A 17102-nucleotide genomic window follows, 5' to 3' on the forward strand; every position below is an offset into this window, starting at 1 on the left:
TCCTGTAGTGCATGTTAGCGTAGATTGCCCCCACAGCTATCGGAGAATCCTTAGTGTTAGCATGTTATCCTGCAGTTGCAGGAACCATCAGTACTGTGTGTGTGTGTGTGTGTGTGTGTGTGTGTGTGTGTGTGTGTGTGTGTGTGTGTGTGTGTGTGTGTGTGTGTGTGTGTACTTACACTGTCTACGAAGTTAGCCAGGTGGACCATCTCGTCCCTCACTGCCGTCTCGTTCCTGTTCATGTAGTTGAACTGCAGACACAGAACAAACACTCAGGTGTACAGCGACAGGGCGTTTAGCCTAGCTTAGCACGGAGACTGGAAGCGGAGGGAAACTGTTAGCCTGCGTCTGTCTCACCCTGTCGTTGTCGACCACCAGCAGCAGCTCCACATAGTGAGTCTGATGGAGAACAGCTCGCTTCATCTGCACCATGACAACAACAACAACAACAGCAGTCAGTGTGCAGGAACGATAACACAACATGTGGTTGTTTTGTGTCTCTGTGGTTGTTTTGTGTCTCTCTGTGGTTGTTTTGTGTCTTTGTGATTGTTTTGTGTCTCTTTGTGGTTCTTTTGTGTCTCTTTGTGGTTCTTTTGTGTCTCTTTGTTGTGGTGCTGTTTAACACACCCTTCTGTGTTGTCTGTGGTGGATTTCCTCCGGTCCGTACTGAGCATGCTCCGTAGTGTTGCTGTGGTCGTGATCGTCATGCAGCGTTCCACACCCTCGGGGCTGTGATGTCACATCCTGTAGGCGGTACACCAGGTGCTGGTCGGGGGCGGAGTCTAATGGCTCGATACCATAGCTGTCATCAGTGAGATGTATCACTCCTCTGAAAAAACAGAAACCCACAGACAGGACGATGTACCAGCTGTTAATCAGAGCGAGACGTCAACAACAGGACACACGTCATGTTGACATTTTAGTGTTTTGTGTGTCTGTTTTTCATTTTATGTCTCTTTGTGGTCGTTCTGTGTCTCTTTGTGGTCGTTCTGTGTCTCTTTGTGTTTGTTTTATGTCTCTTAGTTGTTGTTTTACGTCCCTTTGCAGTGATTTTATGTTTTATTGTGTGTTTTGTGCGTCTCTCTCTCTGATATTTGTGACTGAACTGGTTTTTCACTGATGATAAACTACATTTCTTCCATTAACTGTGTGGCTTGTCTCTTTAAAGTTCTTCCAAACCTTCAGCGGACTTACACAAAGGTTAAAAATCTGTTAATTAATCCAGTGTGTGTCCACCAAACTAATTACTGAGGACTCACACTGACGCAGCAGCAGGACGACAAACACACAAACACACACTCCTCCCTCTTCATACTCCTCACAGATGGTCATAGTGTTCGTCCTTCAGGTGTCTTTGCCGTTTCCTCTCTTACTTGGAGGGTTTATTTACTCTTATTTACTGATGATGGATAAGAAAGGATTTCATTTGTGTGTTTTTTGAAGAAACGTCAACAACAGGACGCACAACATGTCATCACCTTGGTGTTTTGTGAGTCTTTGTTTTTGTTTCGTGTCTCTTTGTGGTTGTTTTGAGTCTCTTTGGTTGCTTTGTGTCATATTTGGGTCATTTTACATCTTTACGCGTTCACTTTGAGTCACACTGGAGTTGTTCTTCGTCATTTTGTGATCTTTTTGTGATGTTGTGCTTGCTTTACATCTTACTGTAGGTCACTTTTGATCATTTTATGTCTCTATTTTGTGGTTTTGTGTCACATTTTGTGAGTCAAGTCTTTTTGCGTCCCAGTTTGATCGTTTTTCATGGTTTTGGGTGTTTTGTGTCACATTACTGCAGGTATGATTCGTTCAGACCAGATTAATTTTTCATCCACTCCAGGTATCTGAATCTAAAGAGTAAATCTGGAAATATTCCCAGGATGGAGGTAGAACTGATCATTGATAAAGTCCCTGTAGATGAAGAACCAGACGTTCTGAGGACCTCCATCAGATTGGTCTGGTTCTATCAGAGGTGTTACCTGATGCCGTTGCAGATGCTCAGAGCAGCAGCTGAACCGTCGACATCCTGAACGAAGCCTCGGTAGTGGCAGTGGGTCTGGAACAGAACGGTGCAGTGAGTGTCAGAGACCAGCAGGGGGAGCTCCACCTGCAGCTCGAGAGTTTATTATTGATCAAACCCGATGGGTGATGTCATCGACTGATCGGGTTTCACTGGAACACAACAGACTGAAGTTTAATCTGAAAGAAAACTGACAAACACACGTCCTGTACCAGTCAACCAGGAGCAGAGACATCACTTCTTGTGTGTGTTTGTCCGTGAGTGTTTCTGTGTGTCTGTGTGTCTGTGTGTCTGTGTGTCTGTCTGTCTGTCTGTCTGTCTGTCTGTCTGTCTGTCTGTCTGTGTGTGTGTGTGTCTGTGTGCAACTTCAGAGGAATTCAAACTCATCATTTTTTAGTTTCTCACTTCCTTTTCCTGGTTTCCTGCTCAGTCAATCTTCAAATTATTTTTGTCTCCGATCAGCTGGACTCTGTTCACATTTCAGCTGCCGGGACGCCATTTTACCATTTGACATGTCTGTAGATTTTACGGTTTAGCCCTCATCGTTGTCTGCAGGTTTTACGGTTTAGCCCTCATCATTGTCTGCAGGTTTTACATTTTAGCCCTCATCATTGTCTGCAGGTTTTACATTTTAGCCCTCATCATTGTCTGCAGGTTTTACGGTTTAGCCCTCATCGATGTCTGCAGGTTTTTACGATTTAGCCCTCATCGTTGTCTGCAGGTTTTACGGTTAAGCCCTCATCATTGTCTGCAGGTTTTACGGTTTAGCCCTCATCGATGTCTGCAGGTTTTGTCTTTTCTCCTGCATTCAAACAGCAGAAACTGGAACAACAGCTGCAGACAAACTCAGATCAGGTTTCACGAGTTCATCGCTCGGCTGGTTTTCCTCCACATGATGTAACAGCACATGTTTTTAATATGCTCCTAACGTGTTTCTAGCTTGTATTTAACATGTATATAATGTGTTTCTGTTTTAACATGTTTCTAATGTGTATCTAACATGTTTCTAGCGTGTATTTAACGTGTTTTTAGTGTGTATTTAGCGTGTTTTAAACAGTGCAGTGAGCTTCAGCATGCAGCAGCAGCTGATTTCTGGTCTTTTCCAAACAGAGCAGCAGGTCAGAGACAGGAAATGTCCTCGTCCTGACGAAGACTAACTGATGAGGAAACTCCCATCATGCCTCTGGGCTGGGAAAGACCCAACGACCCAAAGAACCAGAGGAGGAGCAGCAGGAAGGAGCTTCTAGCATCTTAGAACAAACAGCTGCAGCTCTGATTGGAGCTGAAGAAAAAAAAACTGATTTCTTACAGAAAACATAAAACTCATCCAGTTCAAGTCTGAATCTACATTCTTATTCCATTAATAAAAGTTTTTAAACATTCAGTGAAATATCTTTAGTTCTGTCTCCCTGAACCCTCTGGATGGTTTAAAAGTCGTTCTTATAGATAAAATCCCCAAAACGTTCTAAAAACTGGAAAAACTAAACCTGTCTTCAGAGTTTTAACTTTCCTATGGTACCTGAACTCAGCGTGTTCCTGAACTCTGCGTGTTCCTGAACTCAGCGTGTTCCTGAACTCAGCGTGTTCCTGAACTCAGCGTGTTCTGTCCCAGAAGAAAATCCAACCAATCAGAGCTCAGAGTTCTGACATTTTATTAAAATCACCTAAAAACTCCTAAAACTTCCAGACTCTGTACAAACTAAGAAACATGTCCCTTCTAGAAGGACTACCAGCATGGCCACCTCCACCAGCATCCTACTAATGTTACAGAGGCTCTGTCTGCTGATGACACTAACAAAGATTTATGCACGTTCTACCAGGTTCTGCCAGGTTTTAATGTGTTCTAACGGGTTCTAATCCATCAGCCGTACAGTGTTTATTATTCCTACATGTCTGTTGGGTTGACCTTCAGAATAAGAGTCTTTCCAGCAGCATATTGTTATTATTTAAACAGGAAGTAGGTGTAACGAGGCTAAGGGAAGGAAGTTGACGTATTTGGGTCTTTCAGAGTAAAAGTCTCCAGTTAGCATTTATGTCTGAATTCTTGCTTGTGTTGTACGTCGCTTTGGACAAAAGCGTCTGCCAAATGAAACTGTAGAATTGTAGAATTGTAGCAGTGAAAAAGTTAACAGGATGACTGGAGCAGGGACTGAAATATGCCAGCTTTTCAAAATAAAGTGTACTTATAATAAATCACACTATATGTATAATAATGATAATATCACCTGGTAGACACTCCATTATCACACTGAAATGTTCTGGTTTACTTTGGTCATTAGAACTTGTTAAAGCAGAACCAGAACTCGTGTTCTACTGTGAACCGACAGGTGAGAACGTTACCTGGACAGGTGGTCTGGATGTCAGCAGAGATCCGTCTGGACTGTAGGTGAACACTGTGAAGTCTGGAGGAAGCAGCAGCCTGCAGACAACAGCAGCAGGTTACTGGAGGTTCTAACAAGTTCTAGACCAGGACCAGAACCAGAACTAGGACCAGGACAGGTGCTGTTCTCAGCTAAGAACTGACAGGTGTGAAAATTGCTTCTTCAAACATCTCGACCACCTGATGGAGGCTCCAGCTGACGTTCCTCAGGTTTGGTTCATTAATATTCAGGTTTCTGACATTTTCAGTCTTTAATATTTCTGGTTTTACACTTTGGTGCCTTAATATCACAGTTTTTGATGTTTTTCAGAGATGATATTCAGGTTCTTGACATTTTGGTGTGTTATTTTAAGGTTTTTGATGTTTTGGTTCATCAGCATCCAGATTTGTGAAGCTGAAGTCCATAAATATTTAAGTTTATGATGTTTTGGTGCATTAATATTCAGGTTTTAGATGGTTTGAGGCATAGCATCCAAGTTTTTGATGTTTTAAAGCATTACTATGCAGGTTTCATATGTTTTGGAACATCACTATCCATGGTTTTTGATCTGTTAATATGCAGACTTCTGATGCCTAAGCATATAAATATCTCGGTTTGTGATGTTTTAAAGCATTACTATGCAGGATTTTGATGTTTTGGTACAGTACACCAATGTTTTGATGTTTTAGAGCATTAATATCCAAGATTTTGATATTTAGGTTTTTGGTCTTTTGGAGCCTTTATATCCATGTCTATGATGTTTTGGTGCATTATTATCCAGCTTTTTGGTGTTTAATAGAATTTTGATCCAGGTATTTGATGTTTTGGTACGTTAATATTCAGGTTTGGAAGATCTATGATTTCCTGACCTTTTACAGGAATGGCAGAAACTGGAACCATCCAACTATAGATAAAATGTTCTGAGGTATTCTGAAGGATTCTGTGGATCTTAATTTCTCCCTTTAATTACTTGAATTTCTTTAACTCCTTTTATGACTGAGGATGATTTTCATGAAACTGGAGAAAAACATTCAGAACTTTCTGTCTCAAATGGAACTTTTCCATCATGAAACTGATTCTGGAGAAGAGTTGAACTTGTGCTGTTTTATCTAATCAGCAGCTGAGAGACTCTGCTGACGTCTGAAACATAAAACCAAAGACTAAATTAACGACTATCAGCTGTTTCTGATTATTATGATGTGAGGTTCAGACTGATTTACAGACCAGACGTGTTTCTGACAAGAACAACAAGAACAAAAAGCTTCAGGAGTCATTTTTTTAAGGATTTGTGGATCAACATTATCTAGAAATGAAATAAAAATGTGTGTAAATCATGAGAAACCAAGATAAACAAACTGACTGCAATTGAGACGACTTTAGTTTCATTTTATTCTAATCTGGTTTGTTTCTTTTTCCTCATTTCACTTTTGCTGCTTTTCTTTTTAGTGATTTTTTCGTCTAGATTCTATGCAGTGACACGAGATTTGAAAGAAAAACTGAAAGTGACAGCTTGTGGCCGACAAAAGGAAACACTGGAACTCTAAAAAGTTAGACTTCAAGGACTTGGAATGTCTCGGACCGGAAGCAGGAAAGGAGAACGTCCTCTGGAGAAAGTTCTAGAGTAGACCTACCGACAGCTGGAGAAAGTTCTAGAGCAGACCTACCGACAATTGGAGAAAGTTCTAGAGTAGACCTATCGACAACTGGAGAAAGTTCTAGAGTAGACCTACCGACAACTGGAGAAAATTCTAGAGCAGACCTACTGACAGGTGGAGAAAGTTCTAGAGTAGACCTTCCGACAACTGGAGAAAGTTCTAGAGTAGACCTACCGACAACTGGAGAAAGTTCTAGAGTAGACCTACCGACAACTGGAGAAAATTCTAGAGCAGACCTACTGACAGGTGGAGAAAGTTCTAGAGTAGACCTACCGACAACTGGAGAAAGTTCTAGAGCAGACCTACCGACAACTGAAGAAAGTTCGAGTAGACCTACCAACAACTGAAGAAAGTTCTAGAGCAGACCTACCGACAACTGGAGAAAGTTCTAGAGCAGACCTACCGACAACTGAAGAAAGTTCTAGAGTAGACCTACCGACAACTGAAGAAAGTTCTAGAGTAGACCTACCGACAACTGGAGAAAATTCTAGAGCAGACCTACTGACAGGTGGAAAAAGTTCTAGAGTAGACCTATCGACAACTGGAGAAAGTTCTAGAGTAGACCTACCGACAACTGGAGAAAATTCTAGAGCAGACCTACTGACAGGTGGAGAAAGTTCTAGAGTAGACCTACCGACAACTGGAGAAAGTTCTAGAGCAGACCTACCGACAACTGAAGAAAGTTCTAGAGTAGACCTACCAACAACTGAAGAAAGTTCTAGAGCAGACCTACCGACAACTGGAGAAAGTTCTAGAGCAGACCTACCGACAACTGAAGAAAGTTCTAGAGTAGACCTACCGACAACTGAAGAAAGTTCTAGAGTAGACCTACCGACAACTCGGGCTGCAACTCACGACGCGTCGACGAATCGTCTGAGCATGATACGTCATTAAAAGCGGAAGTGAATGCGCAATGCAACAGAAATCTCCCTCCGACCTGAGCGCGTAACACGGACGGACATCGGCGCTGCATCGTGCATATATTATGTATGCACGATGTAGCGCGGATGTCCACGTTTGGATACAGCTGTATAGTAAACGCTGACATCCGCGCTTATGATAGATAGCGGATGTCCGCGCTGCATCGTGCATATATGCACCATGCAGCGCCGATGTCCGTCCGTGTTCCGCGCTCCGGTCGGACGGAGATTTCTGTTGCATTGCGCATTCACTTCCGCTTTTGATAACGTATCGTGCTCAGACGATTTGTCGACGCATCGTTAGTTGCAGCCCGACCGACAACTGGAGAAAGTTCTAGGGTAGACCTACCAACAACTGGAGAAAGTTCTAGGGTAGACCTACCAACAACTGGAGAAAGTTCTAGGGTAGACCTACCAACAGCTCTACTCTAGAACTTTCTCCAGGAGACGTTCTCCTCTATGGACTTCAAGGACCTGGAACTCTGGAAATATTCCCAGTATGAACGTAGAACTCTTATCATTGATAAAGTTACTGGGGATGAAGAATCAGATGATTCTGAGGAGGTTCTAGAGGTTCAGATTTGACTGACTTCAGATGGAAAACCAACCCAATAATAACAATAATAATAATCAATATAATAACTTGACTGAGATGAGAACTTACTCGTTTCTCTCCAGATGGACGACGTGATCGTTTTCATTCACTCTGATCACATAAGAGACCTGCAGACAGTCGATAGAATAGAACACAATGAGTAGATGTTTCACCATCATCATGAGTAGGTGTTTCATCATCATCAGTAGATGTTCCACCATCATCAGTAGATGTTTCCCCATGCTGGATGGATCTCCAACTACTTCCTCTATTCTCTGGTGCTGAGCCATGCTGCATTTATTAATTCATCCAGGACCTTTGGTTTTCCTCCTATGCTAACTTTGGATAATTTTTGTCCAATTTCTTTGATTATTTTAGTTGATTTGATCCATGTTTGCTCAGTTTTGCTCAGTCATTTTCAACAAGTTTCCAGGTTTCAGTTGTGTTTAATTTTGAGTCATTCTGCACAATTACTTCAACTATTTTAGCAAGTTTCAGTCACTTTGGATTAAGTTGGGGTAGTTTTTGACGATGCTTTTCAGGCTTTCACAAGTTTTTGACAATCTTTCAATTATTTTGGAGAAATTTGAGCCATTTTTTAACCTTTTCCTAAACAACTTGAAGCTAGTCTAAAATGATAAAACTGGTTGAAACATGACTTTGAAACTGTGCTGCAGGTGAACTGGGATCCAGACGTCTCCTCTGAAGGTCACCTGACTCACCTGGCCGTCAGTTCATGAGCAGCAGGTAAGGATTAAAGGGGGGAGTCTGGTCCAACATGCCAGCAGGTCGCAGGTTGTACAAGGACACGACTCACCTGGAAACACCTTCAGTCTGCTCAGCTTCCAGAACAGAACCGACCCGTTCAGAAAACTGAAAGCAGCTGATGGAAAGTTTATTCTGCCTTTCAACATTTTAGTTTTTACTCTGTCTATATTATTGTCGTCTTTAAACATGTTTTTATATGTTGCTGTACATTTTATATTTCACACTTTTGGTGCTACTGTAATATTTTATATTCATTGTATTTGACCCATTTTACACATTTACAGAGCAGCAAGAAATCACTGATTAGTTCCTGAATTAACCTCCAACTGTTTGGAAAGTGATCAATCAGGTCAAACTGTCTGAATTCTGTCACTAAACGTGAACTTCTACTGTCACAGAGGAAAGAAACCATGGACCAGAATGTGGGAATATTTTCTGGTTTCTTCCAGAAACAACTGCTGTGGAGCTAGATCTCCATGGTAACTGATGCTAGAGCTAGATCTCCATGGTAACTGATGCTAGAGCTCGATCTCCATGGTAACTGATGCTAGAGCTAGATCTCCATGGTAACTGATGCTGAGGAGCTAGATCTCCATGGTAACTGATGCTGAGGAGCTAGATCTCCATGGTAACTGATGCTGAGGAGCTAGATCTCCATGGTAACTGATGCTAGAGCTAGATCTCCATGGTAAATGATGCTAGAGCTAGATCTCCATGGTAACTGATGCTGAGGAGCTAGATCTCCATGGTAAATGATGCTAGAGCTAGATCTCCATGTTAACTGATGCTGACAGAAACGAGACACAAAAATGAGACACAAACGATAACTGGCGATGACTAATTACGTGATTGTGATTAATCAGAGATTGTTGTGAACATTTTCTGGTTTCTTTCCTCTCTGACAGTAAAGTGAAGATCTTTGGACTAAAGCAGACACTTGATGAAACTCTGATCCACATTTTTCACCGTTTTAGAATCAAACAGCCGATCGATTCATCCAGGAAACGATCCAGTAATCTGGAAATACAGTTTTACTCAGAATGTGACCGTGTTCAGAGATGAAAGTTTCCATTTTGGTGACTAAGGATTTCATTTTTGTGATGTGTTCGCTCCATTCAACAGAACTAGGAAGTAGAAACCCCTCGGAGGTGAGCGCTGGTACCTGATTGGGCGGCCTTCCGTCAGCGTCCCTCCTCAGCCGGCCTCCTATTGGTCGAGGGACGGTCAGCTGGTAGGAGGACAGGTGCTCGGTCTGCCGGGAGTCTGAGGAGGAAACACATTTATGGTTGGTTTCAGTCTGACTTTAAACCCTGTGAGTCGCCTCTCAGGGGAAATTTAACCACTTTCGTCCCTGAATTCTGCCTCTCAGGCAGCATCCAGACCAGAATATCACCTCAGAGGCACACATTTATCTGTCCACTAATAATTTAAATCTGTTTGTTTGCACAGATATTTCTCCAAAAGGCTAATTCCAGAACATTTTACATCCCATAATCCACGTATTAAACTCTAACACATCAGTAGTGTGTAAATGTTCTTGTCCTGACACCAAATCTATAAAAATAGGAGAAAGAATGTTTGAAATATTTTAAATATCAAATAAGTCTGGAGTTCCCCTAAAATATCATTTTTCTCTCGTCTCCCCCCCCCGGATGACCAAACTGGATCTCTGATAAAATAGTTAGAATCTGATTGAAATCTGCTTTTATGGGTTTTATTTTTCATCCATACCTCTGTAATTGTAGGAACATTTTTTAATCAACATAATATTTTAAATAATAAATATTATTCATGGAACAACACATTAGCAGAACTTGATGAGGTTTCTGTCGTTTAGTGTCTTTTTGTCATTTTGTGTCTCATTTTTGTCGTTTTCTCTCGTTTTTGTCATTTGCTTCTTCTTGGATCTCAGAGTTAAACTCCAGGGAGGGTTTCGGCGTCCTGCTGCTGTAAGAATCTCGTCAGCGGAGAACAAATAAAAATAATTTCCTCGGTGGGAGTTTTGGCCGAAAACACGAAGAAGAAGAAAAATCCCATAAAGAGACGGAGGAAGTCCTCACAGAGACACAAACACAACCGCTCGGTTTGTTTGCCTCCATCTGTTCGACACAATGTGTGTGTTCATCTGTAACCATGGCAACGGTTGCCGACCTCTCTGTCCCGCCGGCAGCCACGGCAACAGCAGCAGCAGCATCACAGAAACCTCACGACTCGTCTGCTGAGGTTCTGGGTTTGTTCTGTTAGCTCACAGAGGCTTTTATCTCAGGGTTAGTCCATGTTTCAGTATTTTTAGTACTTATTGTGATCCAAGTTTCATTCTGGTTTCAGGTTTCACTACAATCAGAGAGGATTGTGGGAGTTTCACAGCAACGGTGCACCATGACAAAGACTAATGTAATCCTTAACAACCCTGAGGATCTTTCTTCAGCCAGTTTAGTTCTCAGTCATGTTGTTTTTCTAATTTAAGGTCTCGTTTATCAAAGTTTTGATATTTTGTGTCTCGTTTTCGTTATTTTGTGTCTCATTTTTGTCGTTTTGCTTCTAGTTTTTGTTATTTGTGATTTGTTTTTGTCATTTTACATCTACTTTCAGTCATTTTGGGTCAGGTTTTTGTGATTTTGCATCTTGTTTGTCTTTTTTGTTGTTTTGTGCGTCATTTTGTCGACAGGTAGTTCATGTTGACAATCAGAGAGCATCGTGGGAGTTTAGCCAGCTCGGTGCAGTGTTACATAAAGTCTTTGTCTTCTCATTACTGCTGCTGGTTTGACCCAATTCAGGAAAAGAGAAGCTTTTAGTGGACGACATTCTCTGAACCATCGAGAAAACCTGACAGAGACGAAGAAAATCAGGTCTGGAGGAAGTCTGATCCTGAAACCCACCGATGGTCCAAAAGACCTGCTAGCTTAAAAATCTAATCATAAAACTTAAACTATTTATCTGAAAAAACTGAGATAAATGGTTTAGCTTCAGTGATTGTTTGAAAGATGATTAAATTCAACGCAAAATCAAGAAATCTTTAAATAAATGTAAATAAATGTTAAATTAAATGTAAATACATCTTTAAATGTAAATGTTTAAATAAATGTTTAAATAAATGTAAATAAATATTCAAATGTAAATAAATGTTTAAATAAATGTTTAAATAGTTAAGTGTATATAAATCTTTAAATAATGTAAATAAATCTGTTAATAAATGTAAATAAACAGTTAAATCTAACTAAACTTCACTGACAGAACAAAGCTGGTTCTTGAGCTCACTAAACTGATCTTTTGCATTCCGAAGCGGCTCAGATCTGCTAACGGGGTTAAGATGTTCTGAACCTCGACTCGACCTGAACTTCAACCCGACGGACCGCTGCTCAATTGACGGCCCCCGGCCAATCACAGGACAGGAACCTGCATTGGTTCTGGAGCTATCTTAGGTCAAGTTCATGTTTAAAAATGAAAATCTGAAAATGTGGAACACACAAACCGACGGATTTTAAAGACCAGAGTGTCGAAGTGGAAACAAGGAGTTAAAACTACGTTCAGCCCAGAGCGCGTCTGTCAGGAGTTAAAACTACGTTCAGCCCAGAGCGGCGTCTGTCAGGAGTTAAAACTACGTTCAGCCCAGAGCGCGTCTGTCAGGAGTTAAAACTAGCCTGTAGCTGCAGCAGTTTCGTTCAGCACTGAGAAGAAACAGGATGAGTCACGATTCAGGGAAACAGACTGCTGAGTGAGTCGGACAGATTCCTGTAAAACACACACACACACACACACACACATGTTTGTTTTTCTATACCGGTGGGGACTTACCATTGACTCCCATTCATATCTAACTCCTAACCCTAACCCTAACCTTAACCATCACCAAATCAATGCCTAACCCTAAACAAACGTTTTTACACTTTTACATTTTTTATTAACAACAATATGGCCAAGAAAACGGTGTTGCCACCCGTGGGGACCTCATTTTAGGTCCCCACCGTAAGACAAGTCCCCACCTTTATAGCAAATAGTCAGGTCAAAGTCCCCACCGGTATAGCAGAAACAAGTACACACACACACACACACACACACACACACACACACACACACACACACACACACACACACACACACACACACACACACACACACACACACACACACACACACACACACACACACACACACACACACACACACACACACACACACACACACACACAGCAGTGTTACAAAGTTTACTGTCGGCGATGCTGCTGAACGAATCAACAGTGAGAGATAAGCTGCTTAACGCACAACCTGGAAACACAACAACCTGGAAAACACAACAACCTGGAAACACAACAACCTGGAAAACACAACAACCTGGAAACACACAACAATCTGGAAACACACAACAACCTGGAAAACATACAACAACCTGGAAAAGACAACAACCTGGAAACACACAACAACCTGGAAACACACAACAACCTGGAAACACACAACAACCTGGAAACACACAACAACCTGGAAAACACACAACAACCTGGAAAACATACAACAACCTGGAAAACACAACAACCTGGAAACACACAACAACCTGGAAAACACAACCATAAAAAAATTATAGTCAAAGTGGAAACTAATTCCTACAAAGTCAAGAGTCATAGAGTCTTGGTAGCCTCCCTCTCTAGTCTCTTTCTCCTTCAGAGGAGTCATAGAGTCTTGGTGGCCTCCCTCTCTAGTCTCTTTCTCCTTCAGAGGAGTCATAGAAGTCTTGGTGGCCTCCCTCTCTAGTCTCTTTCTCCTTCAGAGGAGTCATAGAGTCTTGGTGGCCTCCCTCTCTAGTCTCTTTCTCCTTCAGAGGAGTCATAGAAGTCTTGGTGGCCTCCCTCTCTAGTCTCTTTCTCCTTCAGAGGAGTCATAGAAGTCTTGGTGGCCTCCCTCTCTAGTCTCTTTCTCCTTCAGAGGAGTCATAGAGTCTTGGTGGCCTCCCTCTCTAGTCTCTTTCTCCTTCAGAGGAGTCATAGAAGTCTTGGTGGCCTCCCTCTCTAGTCTCTTTCTCCTTCAGAGGAGTCATAGAGTCTTGGTGGCCTCCCTCTCTAGTCTCTTTCTCCTTCAGAGGAGTCATAGAAGTCTTGGTGGCCTCCCTCTCTAGTCTCTTTCTCCTTCAGAGGAGTCATAGAAGTCTTGGTGGCCTCCCTCTCTAGTCTCTTTCTCCTTCAGAGGAGTCATAGAGTCTTGGTGGCCTCCCTCTCTAGTCTCTTTCTCCTTCAGAGGAGTCATAGAGTCTTGGTGGCCTCCCTCTCTAGTCTCTTTCTCCTTCAGAGGAGTCATAGAGTCTTGGTGGCCTCCCTCTCTAGCCTCTTTATCCTTCAGAGGAGTCATAGAGTCTTGGTGGCCTCCCTCTCTAGTCTCTTTCTCCTTCAGAGGAGTCATAGAGTCTTGGTGGCCTCCCTCTCTAGTCTCTTTCTCCTTCAGAGGTGTCATAGAGTCTTGGTGGCCTCCCTCTCTAGTCTCTTTCTCCTTCAGAGGAGTCATAGAGTCTTGGTGGCCTCCCTCTCTAGTCTCTTTCTCCTTCAGAGGAGTCATCGGAGTCTTGGTGGCCTCCCTCTCTAGTCTCTCAGGTCTTGAGGACATCCTGCTCTAGTCACATTTATTCATGTTCCATCTTTCTTCCATTTCTTCATGATGGATTTAACTGGACTCCAGGAGATCTTCAGGAACTTTAAATGTTCTTGTATCGTCCTGACTGATGCTCTTCAACAACCTTTCCTCAGAGTTTCTTGGTTCTTCAGTCTTCATGGTGCAGTTCTATCCAGGAGTTTTTGATCCACCAGAGACTGGAGGTTTTGATCCAAGAGTCTACTTTATTCTCTAGAAATCCGTTTTCTCTTCCAGAAAGTCGTCCTTGGTCAGTTCTTGTCAAAAGAAGACAAACTATACGGACAATGATTGGATGTTGAAAAGAAATAAAATCTGATTTTTATAGATTCTACAGAAACAACCAGAAATGAAGAGTTGTTGTCCAACAATCAGTGAGAAATTCTGCAACAAAAACCTCCAACGTGGTTTAAGAAGTAAACAGTGAATCACAAACAGATCAACAACAACAACGCCAAGCATGTGAGGCGAGAAATAATCTGCAGCAGCTGAATCTGTCCAGATTTCAGTTCACCAACGGCTAGTTAACCACGCCTGACGTACACATCAGCGGGGTTACTGCATTCGCTTCAGTATCTGGCTGGCTGGCTGGGTGGCTGGCTGGGGAAGTATGTCTGTGTGTATGTCCGGTCAGATATCTCTGCAAGTGCTGAAGTCAGGATAATCAAACTTGGCACTGATGATCGGTCTAAGGTCCCCTGCTCAGTTGTGGAGTTACAGGTCAGCAGATCAAGCAGGAAGGGATATACGTAGGATGATCAAAATTGATACAGAGCATCACGCATGGGCGTGGTTCTGCCCTCTACTGAGGGCTCGTCTAGTTCAGATGTTTGAGGACACACCGGGTCGCAGCTGGAAACGCCCCGCATGTGGCATTCTGGTCCGGTTGTGGGGTGTTTCCATCTGCGATCCGGTGTGTTTACCTGCAGCTCATTTGCATAAAGCAGACTGGACTCCGGCGTGCAGAGATTCCACGCATCGTGAAACTGTCCTCAAGCATCTAAACTAACCATCGGTGAAATAAAACAAGGACAGATTCAGCTGCTGCAGATTATTTCTCTCCTCAAATGCTTCCAGAAATACTTTTCTCTGAAGTGTTTTTGTAATACTAGACAAAGTTTGCAGCCGAGCCGCCATGCTGGTTCTGTTTGAAATCCAGGAGCAGACCAGCCCCCGAGTCGATGCGTTTGTCCAATCAGGGGCAGGAAAGGAGCTTAAAGAAGGTGTTGAACACAGTTCACCATGGAGGAGAAGCTTCTAACAGCTGGATCTGCACAACATCATAACCGTTAGTGTTTTAGAAATAAAAGGGAAAGTTTGAAGCCGAGCTGCTGTGTTTATCAGACTCATCTGCGGGACTGTCAGCTGAAAGCTCCGTCATGTGACCATGTTGTGGTCCGTTAGTGACCGCCCACCATCTGTGTGATTGCATCAAGTGGAGTGGACACACAGCTTCACTTTCCTGCTGCAGGTTTTCCATAAACTCCTCAGCAGAGGGACGCTTCGAGCTAAAACCTGGATTAGATGATTGATCTGCTCCAGACTCTGATTTCATCCAGTAAAATCTGGTTTTATGAGAAGCTTCAGAGCAATGTGAAGCTGAAGCTCCCGATTGGTGCAGAAACATGGAGAAAGTTTCGCTTCACGTCTCAGGAAGTCCGTCAGTGTGACCTCAGTCTGACTTCAAAGTAAAACCAATAGGAAGCTCATGTCTCACCATGGAGGAAAGCAGCTGTTTGTTTAGTTTAACACGTCTGAACACAGATTAAACATGTTTAACTGGAGGTTTGAGTGGTCTGACCCACTTTCTGTAGTTTATGAGGAAAAACAGGTTCAAAGTTTAGTGTTTTCCAGAATGTTCTGACATTCCACTGTAGTGTTATATCTGGGTTGTGGGTTCGACCACTCTGCTTCCAAAACCCCTCAGTTAAGCTGCATTGTTAGCGGCTTTCAAAGATTTTAGCTTCTGCCTATGGCTTTAAGTGAGTAGTTAGCTTTACAAAATGTTTTAGCTGTGCAGTTAGCTTCTTTCTATAGCTTTAGCTGTGTAGTTACCTTCCTCTATGACTTAGCCACATTGTTAGCTTCTTCCTATAACTTTAGCTGCATTTTTAGCTCCTTTCTATAACTTTAGCTGTGCAGTTAGCTTCTTTTTAAGGCTTTAGCTTCATTGCTAGCTTTAGTCTAAGAATTTAGCTGTGTAGTTAGCTTCCTATATAACTTAGCCACATTGTTAGCTTCTGTAGTGACTTTAGTTGTGTAGTTAGATGTTTTTCTATGACTTTAAGGGTTTGGAAACAGAATGGTCTGACCCACTTTCTGCAGTTAGAAGAAGCACAAATTAAAAAGTAAAAATCATTTATGATTCATCTTGTTGGTCAGAATCAGTCGCTCTAAATGTTCCACGAATGAATCATCTGTTATTGATCAACCAGGACCAGCTGAATTTTAGTTTATGTCCTGAACTAACGACTGAACATCTCCACAGGCTCCACGTTGATCTCCAGGTTCTATATGTGGACAGTTCCTATGGTACCTTCAATATCCTCATCCTCACCCCAAGTATCTTCATCGTCACCCCCTAATCATCATCCTCACCCCTGTATCTTCATCCTCTCCCTCCTTACCTCTGCAGTCAGAGTTTCCACTCAACAGCAGCAGCAGCAGACAACAGATCAGCTCCTCTCTGCCTCCCATCCTCATCTTTATCTTCTAATTAAATGTCACTCCGCCCTCCTCCTCTTCCTCCTCTGTGTTTTCAGAGTCAGGGCAGTTAGTGTTGTAGTTCTAGTTGTAGTTCTTGTCAGTGTTTCTCCCGCGGAGCTTCAAGCTAAACACTCAGCAGCAGTTTTCTTCCTCGGTCGAGCCATGGCAGCCTGTCCCGGGGGCAGCGGTGCTCCTGGGGGCCGTTAGCCGGCGGGCGGCTCCTGGACGCGGGCGGCTTAAGTCGGAGCGTCCAGTGCGGAGAGTTAAAGACAAAGATCCGCGGCTCGGTGTCCGTTAGCTCAAGTAAAGTCCTCAGAGTCCTCAGAGAGCCGCAGACACCGAAGAAAAACCCCAGTCAAGCTAAAGGACACACTTCATGCTTCCTGCGCTGCTCTTCATAATAAGAGCACCGAAACCCGCCAAAGCTTTACTTTGAGCACAAATACAGGCATTTATTTAGCTTAATTGTTC

At 42.7% G+C, this 17102-nt stretch overlaps 1 protein-coding gene across 2 annotated transcripts in view; it reads right to left on the bottom strand.

Moving 5' to 3' along the window:
- Positions 1-17011, bottom strand: part of adam9 (ADAM metallopeptidase domain 9) — a 32515-nt gene extending 15504 nt beyond the window's left edge. The window contains exons 1-8 of one of the 2 annotated variants that reach the window (XR_007942967.1): positions 16553-17011; positions 9475-9575; positions 7614-7672; positions 4355-4433; positions 1974-2050; positions 628-829; positions 358-423; positions 180-251 (exon numbers count right to left, since the gene is read on the bottom strand). Coding sequence is in view for 1 of the 2 variants with exons in the window: in XM_022211653.2 (XP_022067345.2) it covers positions 180-251; positions 358-423; positions 628-829; positions 1974-2050; positions 4355-4433; positions 7614-7672; positions 9475-9575; positions 16553-16628 (732 nt within the window). In the remaining variant the exon portion in view is untranslated. The remainder of the gene's footprint in view (positions 1-179; positions 252-357; positions 424-627; positions 830-1973; positions 2051-4354; positions 4434-7613; positions 7673-9474; positions 9576-16552) is intronic. The other variant, XM_022211653.2, reaches the window with a different exon arrangement.
- Positions 17012-17102: the final 91 nt, after the last annotated feature.

Source organism: Acanthochromis polyacanthus, chromosome 7 (genome assembly GCF_021347895.1).
Source record: "Acanthochromis polyacanthus isolate Apoly-LR-REF ecotype Palm Island chromosome 7, KAUST_Apoly_ChrSc, whole genome shotgun sequence".
Classification (NCBI taxonomy): domain Eukaryota; kingdom Metazoa; phylum Chordata; class Actinopteri; family Pomacentridae; genus Acanthochromis; species Acanthochromis polyacanthus.